Raw genomic sequence first — 16,365 nt, 5'->3', positions numbered from 1 at the left:
GGATAACAGCTACCATTTGCCTAGGCATTGACTCCTCTAGATATCTGAAGATTTCTGTATGTATCTGCAGCCACACTGCATGCAAGACTTTCTACAGTGTCAGAATAGATGATGATATTTGGAGTCATTGCTTCACACACTGAGGTGTGTGTGTATCGGCACGTTGCACCAGGTATTAGGACTAATCTGACCAGTACACTCATTTCCAGTCCTCCAGAATCCAACCACAACATTCACCATCGTTAATGATCAGTGGTAAGGAGAGGGTGTCTCTTGGGCTGTCTATTGTGGAACCCCATATGTCTGGGTGTATGGTGCATTATCATTTGGAATATTGTTCTTGTATTTCCCCATACCGTATTATGATTTCAAATGTCTCACAGTAACCTGTCGTTGAGTCCATACAACGTGCTGCACCCTTTGTTCACCATGAACATCCACCTTACAGAATCTTTTACAGTTCTGTCAATGGGAGGTGGTTTTATCCATTTGGTATTGTTCTTTGTACACCTTAACCACAGTAGGTCATCAGAAACTGACAAGATGTGCTCTTTCTGATATGGAACAACCTGCCACACAAGCTCCTACAATAATGTCCTTTTGAAACTCAGTGACAGCTTTACTATGTCCCATAACTACTACTTTATTACTTTGACTTGCATGACCAGATGCAAATTACCACTGCTCTAGCACAAGAAGCTGTTCAGCTTTTTATACTGTGAGCTATACGGCACAGTCCGTTATGTATGGGGTGGTCATAATTCAGTGATCACCGAGTGTCTATGTAACACCAGTTTATTACTTTTAAGTGGCTCTTTAAGGATGAAGCCAGCATTTATTCATAATCCACCATAAAATGTTTATCAAAATAATAATGTGGAGGGTTATAGTTCAAGGGTTTATAGTTATGAAGTTTAGAATACTATAAGTTTGCCTATTCATCAGAATGTTATTATTTTAAAACTGGATATGTGTCACATTCACAAACAGAATTCAGTAAATAAAATAAATTAAGAGAACTACAGATTGAAATGTACACTGAAAGCATAACAAACATTAAAAATAATTTATGGCTGAACTCAAAAACACAAAAAAATAAATAACTCCTTCTGATCTGTCTGCTTATCTGAAGCACCCAAATAAGAAAACTTTTCCATGTAGTAATAGAAGGCAGCTGTTGGAACTTCATTACTGTTAACTTAGTTAATCCATATGCCATTATTGCTAAACATATTCAGACACCTCTGCGATTTTGGAAAAATGAACTGCACCTGCCATTCATATATTACGGTTTGTTGTTTGTTATTTGGTTTTTAGGAGCATTAGCAACTAAGGCCATATTGCTCCGGGGATATGCGGTGGTCATTCCCTGACCTTTCCGCATTCTCCGTATTTGGTGGGCACAGGCTCGAACCCCGGTCTAATCAAGAAGAGTGTGCTACGCACTGCTGCTCCTGCCCACCTGGCTACGGAGGCGCCTCATATATTAGGGATAGGTGTAAAAGTAAATGAATCCGTAGTTGAAGTAAGTAGATGAACAAAATACAGTACATGAGTTTTAAGGCATTGAACTCAGTGACTTCCAACTGGAAATCAGATTAGAATGCCATATAAGCAATCTTCTGCTCTTGAAAGTGCAACAAAACCTTAGCAGCCTAGATGAAGAGTGACTGATGTAATGACCATGTGGAACCATCTTGGTGCTACTACAGCCAGGAAATTAGCTTAGTTGAAGTATATGATGCAAGAAAGCAAGCTTATAGAGCATCAGCCAAAAAAAAAAAACTTTCCCATTTCACCCATCCGGTCACTCCAATTGTTTGTCTAGTTCAGCCTTGAATTCATTTAAGCTATCAACTTCCACAACAACAGATGGAAGTCTATTCCAGCAATCAACTACCCGTGGACTAAAGGCAAACTTCCGCACATCTATTCTACAATTGTCTTTCCTACAATTTGAATCTATGCCCCTTAGGTTCTTAATCTGACTGCACAATTACCCCCAGGTCTTTTTCATTATCCACCTCCCTGAGTGTTGTACCCACAGTTGGTACATTTCTCTTGGATTACTGCTACCCATATGCAGTACTTTGCATTTGTCAATATTAAACTTCAGTTGCCACTTCTCAGCCCACCTGCCTAACTTTTCTAGATCCTGTTGCAGTAGCATACTGTCTTTACTATCATTAAAAACCCTGCCAATCTTTGTATCATTTGCAAACTTGGACATTAAACCTGATATACCTTCATCGATATCATTAATAAATACACAAAAGAACAATGTGTCCAGCACTGAACCCTGGGGGACTCCACTAATAATATTAGTCCACATAGAGCAATGTCCATTTATTACCACTCTCTGCTGTCTCCCACTTAACCATCCCTTTATCCATTTTTTTTTTTTATAAAAAACCCCAAACACGAGAGGTATTTGAACCTATAGTACTTAGTACCGTGCTTGGGTTGGAGGCTGAGTTGAGGCAAGTTGCTGCCATTGCAGCAACTTGCCCTTAATGCCATACCGCTCCAATTTGCATCGCAGTCTTTCATATGCAACAGTATCAAGTTTTCCTGAAATCCAAGTATATGATATCAAAATTATTTTTTAATCCAGTTCGTTTGTGACCACATCGTAGTATACAATCAAATTGGTCAGACAAGACTTCCCTTTAACAAACCCATGCTGTGTCTGAACTATTACTGCAGTCTTGTCTAGGTGATTCTGCATCACTTCTTTAACTAGTGACTCCATTATTTTCCCCAGAACAGAAATTAAACTAACAGGTCTATAATTATTTGTGTCATCCTTCGATCCCCCTTTGTGAATTGGTGATACATTTGCACATCTCCAGTCCATGTAGACCTCTCCTGAATCAAAAGATGCGCTCATAATTATGGCTAAATGTTTGCTTACTTCCCTTGCCTCCTGCAATATAACTGGACAGATTCCATCTGCCCCAGGTGCCTTTTTTATGTTTAACTTCAACAATTTCTCCTCCACTTTGCTCTCCATTATTACAAAATCATTTAGCTTCCTGTCAGAGTTTAGTAAACTTCTGTCCTTCCCTTCCTTACAGAATTCCTCTAAAATACTCATTCAGTTTTCAACTATCTGAGTAGGATCATCAACAGTTGAACCACCAACATCAAGTGGACCGATCTGATTCATCCTCTTCCTTCTAGAGTTTACTTAAGTAAAGAAGTCTTTGTTGCCTTTTCTTTGTAGTCAGCTTTCGCTTACTTAACCTACTTTTAGCTTATATCTGCCATAGGCTTCTTGTCACCTGCTAATTTATATACATCACAAGCATTTTTCTTCTCTGCCACAAGCCTCATTAGTTCATCTGACATTCATTTAGTTCTAAATCTTGAACAGTATTTCTTCGTTGGTATGAAAAGCCTAGTAGCTTCCATGATTAATTCCTTGAAGGCTTATCATTTAGAATTTGCTGTTTTTAACATCATCAGTTGATCCCACAGTATAGAATTTAAAACCTGTCTGAGACCACTGTAGTCACCTTTACGAAAACAAAAACCCTTCCCTTTACCCTTGATGATAGTTACACCTTTAAGTAAATCCGACATCAGTACACTGTGATCACTGTCACCTAGTGGTTCCTTTATTGCAAATTCCTAATGCATGAATTATCACTACTGATAATCAGATCAAAATTATTAATCCCTCTGGTTGCCCTCTAACATGTTGCTGTAGAAAACAATCCTCAAATAAATCCACAAAACTCTTGCTAGCATGCGAGTGACCAACCCACAAGTTCTAGTCAATATCTGGAAAGTTAAAATCCCCCATTATAAGACACTCCAATTTACTGGCCCACTCTATTTCTCTGTATAATTGTTCATTGTATTCATCAGAGTCATTAGGCCTAAAACACACTCCTACTCTCATTTTCCCTTTCCCAGTGCTTATGTCACACCAAACTGACTCAACACTGTCCACCCATGACAACTGGATGCACTTCCTTAGATTTTATGTGTTTCCTAACTAGCAGCATAACCCCTCCTCCCTTCCTACCCTGTCTATCTTTTCTGTATGCATTGCACTCCCCAAATTCCAATTCTGCACTGTTTATATCTGTGTGACACCATGTCTCTGATATCCAAACATTATGTGCCTTTGATGCCTTGATCAGCACTTCAAATTCATCAAATTTATTTACTATACTTGTAGCAATGGTGTACATGCAAGTATACATGCACTTGTTCTTATTCTTAGTTACTCTAACACAGCGCGTGTATTTACTTGTTCCATGATGACTCCCAGTAGTTCTTGAAGTCCCCAGCAACTTGTTATCTAAGCTGCTGCTCATTACAATAGAAGCAGTGCAAGAATTGCTTTGCCTCTGCCTGCAGCTACTGTTAATCTTTTAGTCCGTGAATCCCCCCAAGCTAGCAGTTTTCCGACCTACCTAACACTGCCTCGATAGCATCAGCAAATATTCTTGCACCCTTTCTACTTAAGTGTATCCCATCCCTGTAGAAGAATTCTCTCCTGTTAGCAAGCACAGACCACACTGAAAAAAATTCAACCCCATGAGCCTTGCACAATCTCTCCAGGGCTGAATTGATCGACAAGGCTCTCATTATATACTCTCTCCTATTGTGTCTGGGCAGAATTGCAGACACTTTCAAATTCAACCCTAGGTTGCAACTTTTTTTCAACACTGACCTGTACAGTCAGTCCTCGTATAGCACGATAGTTGTGTTCCTAGAAACCCTCGTGCAATGCAAAATCGTGCAATATAAACAGGCCCTATGGGAAAAATGGGATTAGGTGCCGACCACCCAAGATTGAACACACATTTGTAACCAAAACATTACCGAACACAATAAATAATCGTAATAAAATATTGCTAATGCTTTTGCTTCTATCGTAAGCAAACTTGTTTTTTGTTTGATTTTCTATCCAAACAAACGACAGCCGTTCCATCTCTTCCAATTCTTTGTGTCTTAATCTAATGGATTTTACTTTGAGTTGTTCCTGCTATGAAAGTTGTTTTTATTTTCGCTGCATTCTTTGTAATTCTCGGCGTTGCCTCATTTAAGTCTGTAGCACATGCTATATCACATGGTCTTTCATTTCGCTCAAAGTGTTTCACAATTTCATATTTTTTCTCTATCGACAGAGGCGGACTGGCCATAAGCCTTACCGGGGAAACCCTGGTGGGCCGGAGGCCAGTGTGATTTTGGCCATAAACCATAGTATGAGGCCACTATAAATTTTCCCGGATAAGAATTTTTGACCCAGTCCACCTCTGTTTATCGATATTGCTTTTCTTTTTCTCTCTGAATCTGAGTTGTCTTCACCAGGATGCTTCCTTTTCACACCTTTTAAGTATTTTACTCATTTTTAGGGAATAAAGCACAATTACAAAATGAGGAGGCACGCTTCATACACATAAACAAAGATGCGTGCATGTAGCAACTGAATAAACAACAGGCAGAGACACACTATTCACACCTCACTAGGCAGAGGCACACTATTCACACCTCACTAGCTCACATTTTACTAAAGCACATTTCTGGGGGTTACTACCATAAAACAATAAAAACAATTTACAGTTGCTTTTCTGCTAGTGGAATGTGTTATAAACTGGTAGTAAACTCGATCTAATTGCATTTGTGATTATACCGATAGCTGGAATTGTGTTGGTTTTTACGTTATTATGGTGAAACGTGTTTCCCCTTCACTGATATAAAAAACATAAATACATTTTCAGAATCTTCTCTTCATTCCAACATTCCAATCGTGTTGCGTTCCATTGGGGTGATTCTGCATTCGACTGCCATTTCTTGTAAACACAAAGGCGAATCGTGCATAAGCAAATTCGGTTCATGTTATATAAGATATCATTTCCCTATTTATAAATTGTGTATGATCGAATTTGTGTAGTGTAAACACGTGTTATACGAGAACTGACTGTACTTGTTAATTAAATCTGCATATCTCTTACTCTTAAGGTCATTAGTACCAATGTGTACAACAATATTACCTTTTGTGCCCTTAAAAGATATCTGCTCTACAACGTCATCAACTTTTTCCCCTGGCAGACATACCCTGGTCTTGTTCCACCTATCCTTTTTGCATAATATATTCCCTGCCTCCCTAATGATAGAGTGATCAACAATAATAGAGTCATCAACAATAACTAGTATTTGGGCGAATGCAAAAATTGATGGAAAGAGACAAAATGGTGCTCAGAAAAGTGGTGCACTGATCCTGTTGACCCTCATTGAATAATGTCAATCAGGGGTTAAGGGAGTCCACAGGAACTAATACTGTATGGTGACAAATAAAAAATATGGAACAGAAAAAAAGGAAATTATATTATGATAATGGCAAAATGATGGAAGGAAGCAAGTTTATAACATCTCTAAACAAATAAATAAATAAATAAATAAAAGAAAAGGGGGGGAAAAAACACACTTCATTAACCCATTCTTTCTAATAATTTTCCCAGTCCTTTAAATTAATTCCTTTGGCTATAAAGTAATTAGTTACTGGAATAAACTTCCACCTAGTGTTGTGGAAGTTCATTTCAATGATGAATCACTTTCTGGCTGAAGGATAAATTCCAAACATCTATTTTGCAATCATCCTTTTCTTAGTTTGCATTTATATCTCTTTGTATGTGTGTTGTCTTAAGTAAACCAAATACCATCAATATTTGGTTTACTTAACCCTTTTAAAGCTTTAAATACTTCAATTAAGTCATCACAGAGATGACTGTTTCTGGATGCTGTAATTTATTTGCAGAACCTCAGTCTTTCATGGTAAAAATAACTATTTGTGTCCACAATGAATCTTGTCCTTTCCTAAAGTGAGGTACCCGAACTTTAGTAATAGTAATAGTAATAATAATAGCCATATAGTGCAAGGAAGCCACAGGCTTTTGCTGCACTGGCTAGAAAAAAAAAAAAAAAAAAAACCCACCATCAAAAAAAAAAAAAAAACAGAGTAGATAAAAAAATACAAATTATTTGCTTCATTCCTCACATAATTAACTATCCAGTTGATCTGTGAATTTATTGAAACTCTCAGCCTCAACTATCTGTGAAGGTAACCTGTTCCAGCAATCAACAACTCGCTGACTAAAAGAAAATCTAAACCTCTTCCCCCTAATTTTAATTTATTCTCCTGAGTTTTGGAATTCTTTATAACAGTAAAAATTCTGCCTTCATTCATTTCACTAACACATCTCAGGGCCATATAAACCTCAATCAAGTCATCTCTGAGGTGCCTGGTGCCAAGCTCTGTAGCTCACAAATACAGTCTTTCCTTATATGGTTGCCCTTTTGCTGATCTCACCATGAAAGTTGCTCATCTTTGGACCATTTTAAGATTTAAGATTTAGCATTAGCAGTGGCAAATGACCTAAGAAAGCAAGCTTATACAGCATCAAGAATAAAAAGACACTTTTCCCATTTCACTTATTCATCCCCTCCAATAATTTGTCTGGTTCTTCCTTGAATTTATTTAAGCTATCAACTTTCATAGCAATGAAGGTTTGTTCCAGCAATCAACCATCCGCTAGCTAAAGGCAAACGTGAGCACATCTATTCTGTAATTGTCATTCCTCAATTTGAATGTTTGCCTCCTCAATTTGTATAGTCTGAGCAAGGGGAAGAATACCATCAGCATTGAGCTTGCTCTACCTATTCAAAGCCTTAAACACCTCAATCAGATAACTTTGTAGGTGCCTCCAGATGTTGCAATTTGCAGAATGAAGCCTTTCCTGGTAAGAGCACAGCTTTGTTTCCCCTCACCAATCTCGTTACCCTTCTCTGTACTCATTGTCAGCAACTCTGTCCTTCCTAAATTGAGGAAGGCTTCCAGACCTGCATGAAATACTCAAGATGTGGTCTGACCATTGCCTTATACAGTGGGATAATCACCTCCTTTCTGGCTGAAGGATAAATTCCAAACATCTATTTCACAATCATCCTTTTCTCAGTTTATATTTATATCTCTTTGTATGTGTGTTGTCTCAGAGAGTAAAAATACCATCAGTATTTGGTTTACTTAACCCTTTTAAAGCTTTAAATACTTCAATTAGGTCATCACAGAGATGACTGGATGAAAAAAAAACTTCACGAGCTGTCCTTGGCAGCCTGTTTGCTCAGAGAACTTCATATTCGACTGGACAATTATTCCTAGATATTTTTCATTTTCTGCTACCCTGAGTGTAGCATCACACAGTTGGTACATTACTCTGCGATTACTGCTACTCATATGCAGTACTTTGCATTTGTCAATGTTAAATTTCATTTGCCATTTCTCAGCCCATCTGCTAACTTTTCTAGATCCTGTTGCAATAGCATACTGTCATTAATCATCCTGCCAACTTTTGTTTCATCTGTATACTTGGACATTAAGCCTGATATGCCTTCAGCAATATCACTGATGAAGGCATATCAGGCTTAATTTGTAAGAAAGCTCAACTTGTCTGAAGTATTCCAGATATGGCCTATCCATTGCTTTGTATAATGGGATAATGAACTCTTTCTCCCTGCTGGCAAAATTTCTGGATATCACTGACAGAACCCTATAAGCCATTCTCTTGCAGCTCGTCTGCACTGTATAGAGAACTTCGCGTTGGACTTTTATTAACTATTTTGAGTTTAGGGCTACCCAAGTAAATATGTTATTCTGGGATTACTGCTACACAAAAATGCAGTTCCTTGTATTTTTCAATGTTAAAACTCAACTGCTTAGCTGCCTTGTTTATTTAGACCTTCTTTTAAAGTAGCATATTTTGATTACTGTTATCAACCACTCAAAATTATACATCACTGTTATAAATTACTCCAGAATTAGTGGCCATAAATTAAAAATATGTGGGGGAGAGGTGTAGCAGGAAGTTTCCTTTTAGCCAGAAAGTTGTTAATTATTGGAATAAGTTACCTCCATGGATATTAGGCTGATAGATTGGGGAAATTCAAACCTCAGCTGGACAGACACGTATGTGAGAAGGGAGAAAAATAAATAACTGGGTTATTTTCATTTTTTTTTTTTTTTTGTGCAGCAAAAGCTCAGGACTTTCTTGTACCATAATACAGCTAGTACTACTACTAATTTAAAACATAAAAGATATTCCTTTTATAGCCCATTTAGCTTCTTTTTTTTCCATTACAGATCTTTATAAGACATGCTGACATATTTGATACTCTTAAAATATAATCAGAATTTTCAGGTGATAAGCAAAAACCAAAAGTAAGAAAGGGATGCTCATCAATGTAAGTACAATTATGGATGAAAATCTCATAACCAGAAAAGTTATTTTATTTTTAATAATAATAATAAAAAGAAATCTTGATGAAACAGGTAGTCTTACATTTGTGGTTGGCTGAAATCTGAATAACTACATTGACAATAAATATCTAATTTTGTTTTTTAATATAAAATTATAGAAACATCCATTATACTGACATGAAAAGAAGTACTAGCAGATTAATATATGAGGGCTGTTCAATAATGATCATAATATATTTTTTCACAACATACCTTTATTAATCATCCATAATTTGATGTTCCTTTTCAAAGTAGTCCCCATTTGATGAAATGCACTTACTCCAACTCCATTCTGCCATTCTTCAAAAACACAGTAGAAGCCACTTTTTGACATGCATTTGAGAATTGCCTCCGATTGTCTTTACAACTTCTTCTGATGACTGGAAATGTTTTCCTCACAGATCCTTCTTTAACTCTGGAATTTAAAAAAAAAAAAAAAAAACTGCAGGGTGCAAGGTTAGGGCTGCAGGGTGGATGAGGAATATATCTGACATTAATGCTGGCTAAGTACTCAATGACAGCATGAGCAACGTGAGGTCTCACACTGTTGTGATGCAGCATCCACCCACCTGCATACAGTTGTGGTCGTTTGCAATGAATGTGATCCCACAAAGTGTGCAGTAGAGTTCTGTAGAAGGTCCTGTAACATTCATATGATGTGGCACAACAAGCTGGTAAATCATTCCTTGAATGTCAAAAAAAGAGATGACCATAACCTTTCCTGCAGAAGCTGCAATTTCTTTTTTTTTGGTGTTGAAATAACACAGACTCCTAATTGTTTGTTAGTTATTTGGTTTTTAGGAGCATTAGCAACTAAGGCTATATTGCTCCGGGATATGCAGTGGTCATTCCCTGACCTTTCCGCATCCTCCGTATTTGGTGGTGACAGGCTCGAACCCCAGTCTAATCAAGAAGCGTGTGCTGCGCACTGCTGCTCCTTCCCACCTGGCTACGGAGGCGCCTACTCCTAACTGAACTTTCTTACTTACTCTCTGGGTCAAAACAATGAAGCCATGTTTCGACTGCCATTATCACCTTGTGCACCTTGCCTCATCAATGTCGGCAACAATCTATTGCAGCTCCTGACAAACCTCCATGTGAACTTTCTGTTGTGCAGGTGTGAATAGTCTTGGAACCCAGCATCACAAACATGTGTCATATGCAAATAGTCATGGAGAATACTGTGTGTGTGCTTCCTATTGATATTCTCAATATCTCTGCCAGTTGCCTTACTGTTATATGATGATCTTCTCTCACAATTACAGAAGCAGTGTTTATGGTTTCTGCAGCTGTTGATGGAGCTTCAGTCTTTTGATGCTCCATCAATTTTTGTGATTGAATCATGTCTATCTTTAAACATTCTAAACCACCTGCAAGCTGTGCTATATGGAAGCGTAGATTCGCCATAAGCCACTTTTAACATTTCATATGCTTCAGCTGATGTTTTCTTGAGATGGAAACAAAATGTGAGAGCAGCATACTGTTCCTCATGTGTCATGTCCATTGTTACATAGATGAAACACCAGGCATAAACTTGACTACCACCAAGGTCAAACCATAAGCACAAGTCAGCTATGTCATGCAGCTTGGTTTGGTCTTAAATTCTGCAGCTCGGCTAGAAATAGCAAGCAGTATGGTATTCATGAAAAATTATGATCATTCTTTATTGAACAGCCCTCATACATTAACTACTTTTCAATACCTCCCCTCCCAACTTCAGTATTAAAATACTCACCTTCATCCCAAGATATTTCATTTTCTGTAAAATTATCTACTCTATGTAAAATTTCATTTATTTTATCTTCTTTCTGTCTAAGTTGGTGAACTCTGAAGAAATACCGCTGCCAAAATTCTAGGTGAGATACTGAAAGAGGAACCTTAGGAGAAAAATAAATTCCCTTTTTTTTTTTTTTTTTTTTGCTTAATAATTATAATAACAGTTTCAGATTTCCTAATGTAATGCAATGAATACAATTCTACACAAATTAGTGCTACTTACATAAACAGACTGCACAGCACCCAAATTCCGTTAGTTCAAATTCATAAAATCAATGTAAGGAAAAACAACAAAGGATTCAAGAAAAGGAAGATATCAAACATTTAGAGTGTTAACATTTTATGACTGATTGGTGAAAGTCTGTGAATTGAATATTCTGATATTTACTTGAGTATTCATCTGCTGTTGTAAAACAGAAATCTCAAGGATGTCTGGATGCTTTAATACAAAAGGGTTGTTCAAGGAGAAAATCCTAGATTAATCCGGCACCAATCACGAGAGGCCTAATAGGTCCCTCTCAAAAATAACTGTTATACATTAACTATAATTAATGATTAAAAATCTTAATCCCCCCCGCCACCTTCCTTCTCAAGTATAGTCAAACTTTTAACTGAGATGTCCTGGAAGTGAAAAATTATTTAAAATTGGAATTATACAAGCTGTAATCTGTAAAGTCCAATGCAACTATTTATTATTTTTGCTTCAACATGCTAGTTTTCCATGGAATCTAGGTTTCTATACCACGTGAATATTAAGATACTTTACTTAGCTATTAACTAAATCACTATACATTAAAGTAATTTCAGGAACCTTGCCAGAATCCATCCTCAGACCATACATAGGCTGTTGCCAGCCACCTGCTTGCCAAATGTCTCAATTGATACATTCAACCTTAACTATTAAGTAGTGTGCATACTTAAGTTAGCGCACATACTGATGTTTTGTGAAATTTTAAATTTTGCACTCAATGGTTCTCTGAACTGGAAAATGGAAGTCTGTTAGTTTCATATTTATATTTTATGACTGTAACTTTGTTTTCTCATTTCAGCAGAATTAATATTTTTATTTTTAAATAACACGAATTTTTAAGTCATTTAAATTTTTTTTTTTTTTTTTTTTTTTTTAAGAACTAAAATTTTAAAAAAAGAGTGGTATTCGAACGGGTAAAACTACATCCCGCTGATAGAACTGTAATGGATTACACAAGGTGGATGTTCATAATAAGCTAAGGGTGTAGCGTGTTGTACGGACTACACGGCAGGTCACTGTGCGACAACTGAGATAGCAATACAATATGGGGAATTGCAAGAACAATATCCCAAATGATGATGCGTCGCACAGTCAGATATAAGGGGTTCCACACCAGATCACCCAAGACACACCCTCTCCTCACGGTGATCATCGCAGAAGATGAATGCTGTGGTGCTGACAACAAGCTGGATAGACACTGGAGGACTGGAAACCAGTATGCTGGTCGGATGAGTCCAAATACCTGGTGTAACACGCCAAAGGACGCCTTCATGTATGGCGAAAGCAACATGAGTTCATGGTCCTGTCGTGCATGATGCCCACTATTAAGGGAGGTCACGGTGGTTGCTTAACATGGCGCATGTTTTTTAAACAATAACTAGTACTCCTGGTGTATATGGACCAACATTTCACTGGTGAAATCTATTGGCAGCTTTTAGGAGACCAGGCAAGCTGCCATGTAGCATTTTTTCTCCAACAAAAACGGGATTGCAGTACTTATCTTATGCAATATTTAAATTTTTCATTAAAAATTAAAAAGTTATATACAATAAGTACTGCAATCCATTAAGAAAATAAGAAATATTGATATACCACAAGCAGAGAATTAAAAAGAAAAAACAAAGCTGGGCACCTACATTTGTTACAAACTGGGATGCAACTTCTGCTGGGTTAAACTGATGTTGGTCTTTCCATGTACCTTCTCATTCATATATAACTACATATACACTGATGAGCCAAAACACTATGACCACCTACCTAATATGATGTTGGTCCTCCACGTGCAGCCAAAACAGATTGTACTGGGCGAGGCATGGATGCTACAAGATTTCTAAATGTGTCTTGTGATATCTGGTACCAACACGTAACCAGCAGATCCTTTAACTCCTGTAAGGTCCATAGTTGAGACACCGCATATCAGAGTTGCTGTTCCAACAGAAACCACAGATACTCGATGGGAATGATGTCTGCAGAATTTGGAGGCCAGGGCAATACTTAGAAGTCTTCCTCATGTTTCGTGAACCAGTCTCGAACAATCCGGGTGGTGTGGCATGGTGCATTATCCTGCTGAAAGACGGCACTGCCAGAGGGGAAGGCCATTGCCATGAAAGGGTGTACCCAATCAGCAATGATGTGGTAGGTGGTAGACGTCAGTGCCCAGCACATGGATGACTGGACCCAGGATATCCCAACAGAACATCACCCAAAGCATGATACCACTGCTACCAGCTTGTTTTCATCCCATGGTACATCCAGGTGCCATCAATTCTCCAGGTAAACGATGCCCACACACACCTGGCCATCCACATGGTGCAACAGGAAACATGATTCGTCGGACCAGACGACCTTCTTCCAATCACTCAAGGTCCAGTTTCGATGCTCGCATGTTCACTGTAGGCACTGTTGCCGGTGAACTGTGGTTAGCATGGGCACTCGGAGCGACCTGCAGCTACACAGCCCTATTTTTAAGCAGGGTTTGATGTACTGTGTGTTGTCACACATTACTCCCATTACCAGCATTCCAATTACCAGCGAATTGTGCCACAGTCACCCTTCTGTAGCCACTTACCATCCAGGAGAGCCTTTGCTCACTCGAGCGATGAGCCGTGATCGTCCAACACCTCGTCAGCGGTTCATGGGTTCCCCCCCCCTCCTTGGACCACTTTCGGTAGGTACTAACCACGGCTGACCATGAGCACCCCACCAGCCATGCCATTTCGGATATGCTCTGACCCAGTCATCTGGCCATTACAATTTGGCCTTTGTCAAACTCGCTTAAGTCTGCTGCCTTTCCCATCTGAAGAACAAGAGTAACACTGATTAACGGAGCTCAATATGAGGTGTTTTTTATACCACGTTCCGACCCATGCCACAGTTCACCTGTAGTTGCTTCGATTTGCATAACGACTTGCTGGTCATAATGTTTTGGCTCATCGGTGTAATCTATTGGGCCATTCTATCATTTTTTAATCCCATAATTTTGAAACTCATATCAAACTAAGAAAAGAATAATGGAATTTAATTTTATGCATAACAATTTACCAAATCCCATACATCTAATGGAGTCTGTATTATAAATTAGAAAGCCAGAGCATATTCGAGTCTCAACCATAGAGAACCACCTTTATATTTCCAATTCAGTTACATCATGCAGGTTGTCATGAAAGCTGTCAACAACCAACAGCGCTACCACAAGCTGTGACTCAAAAGTGAGGATTATATCAAAAGCACTAGACAGTAATATGGAAGAGGAAACAAAACATGGTGTTTCACTCCATTAACAGTAAAAACCCACCATTTTCATCTCGGAAGCTCATACATTCTTAACAGGAGGCAGCCCTTGGGTAGCACAGTTGGAAGGATTGTAATCCTCCCCACACTGAGTGGAAACGACCCGAGTTCGAATCCCGAGGGGCTCACACCTGGTGAGTTTGGGCTTGGCACACCCAGGATCCTGAGCTGGATATTATCATCCTTCTCTTTCTTGGTGATTCCCTTCTACTACTACTATTTCTCTCCCTCTCTCTCTCTCTCTCTCTCTCTCTCTCTCAGGGTAACTCGGGGAATTTTTTTTTTTCTTTTTGGCTTATGCTGCACACTTCCTTGAAGCTTATGCTGCACACTTCCTTGCACCATATAGCTAATAATAATAAATGACTGGAGAAATTTTTATGGGTCTTTTTCACAATGTGGCTGATTTAGATGGTCTCAGGCAAGGGTAGCATAGTTTTTTCTCCTGGAAACTCAGATAACCCCAGGGGCTCACATCTGGTGAGTATGGGCTTGGCACATCCAGGGTCCTGAGGTGGATATCATCTTTCTTGGTGATTCCTTTTAGACTCACTCTCTCTCTCAGGGTAAAGCGAGAATTTTTTTTTGGCTGGTGCAGCATAAGCCTCAGGCTTCCTTGCACCATATAGCTAATAATAAATAATGTTTAATAACACAATTTATTAATTAATAAAAATTAATAAATTGTGTTCTGAGGTCGATTTTCTGTTTTGTTCAGCAAAACAGAAAATCGGCCTCAGAACACAATTTACAGCAATATACATGGAGCAACATGTCCTTAGTTGCCAATGTTCTTAAAAAAAAAAAAAAAAAAAAAAAACAGGAGGCAAGAATGATGTTGGGCATTTGAATACAACAGAAGGAGGATGGAGGAATTTAAAGAAGCTGGGTGATCCAGCACAGTCTAAGGAAAACATCCCACTCCCTGGATGTATACAACCAGACATGCTCTGATTCCCCTCTGCCCACGAAACTAATCCCAGGAGGAGAGAAAGGTCAGGCTAGGATGGTAGAACAAAGAACAAGGGAAGTAATGAGGCAAATTATTTCTCCAGCTATCCATACCACCCAATGGCTACCAGAAATCAATCAGACTAGCTGCAAATGAGAGTAGGACTGGTGGTAGCAGCCTCACTGAGTACCACTCTTAAGAATATAAGCATTCAACTCTCCAAATTCCATACAAAGAAAATTTCAGGTCACCAGTGTCAAGGCTGAACAGATAAAAAAAAAAAAAAAATCCATAAAATCATGTTATGATAATCCTGAAGTAGTCGTAGGATCTCCCAAGTCTCTCTCCAAAATAACTGTTGTACATTTATTTAAATACATATATTTAAATATTGTTAATAGCTGAAATTTTCAGTACCTTCATAAATACAAACTTTTATTTAAATAAAAGTTTGACTGTATTTACGACTGTATTTATTTAAGCAATTCTGGAAGTGAACAATTATTGCTTATTTGGAATTATTTATTTGTTGTTGTTATTTGGTTTTTAGGAGCATTAGCAACTAAGGCCATATTGCTCCGGGATATGCGGTGGTCATTCCCTGACCTTTCCGCATCCTCCGTATTTGGTGGTGACGGGCTCGAACCTCGGTCTAATCAAGAAGCGTGTGCTACGCACTGTTACTCCTTCCCACCTGGCTACGGAGGCGCCTTTTGGAATTATATGTGCAAAGGACCTGTCAGATCCTGCCCAACTACTTTTAATTTCAGTGTAATTAATATGTTG

The 16,365-nt window shown here is 38.4% G+C and overlaps 1 protein-coding gene across 1 annotated transcript in view; it reads right to left on the bottom strand.

Moving 5' to 3' along the window:
• The window catches only part of LOC150075373 (BSD domain-containing protein 1-like), a 97,052-nt gene that overhangs the window by 39,673 nt on the left and 41,014 nt on the right, over positions 1-16,365 (bottom strand). Inside the window, exon 6 of the mRNA XM_090388676.1 lies at positions 11,046-11,187. Within this exon, the coding sequence (XP_090244802.1) occupies positions 11,046-11,187 (142 nt within the window). The remainder of the gene's footprint in view (positions 1-11,045; positions 11,188-16,365) is intronic.

This window comes from Mastigoproctus giganteus, chromosome 14, assembly GCF_048544385.1.
Source record: "Mastigoproctus giganteus isolate SK-2022 chromosome 14, ASM4854438v1, whole genome shotgun sequence".
NCBI classification, from domain to species: domain Eukaryota; kingdom Metazoa; phylum Arthropoda; class Arachnida; order Uropygi; family Thelyphonidae; genus Mastigoproctus; species Mastigoproctus giganteus.
This window is presented reverse-complemented; position numbering and strand designations above follow the sequence as displayed.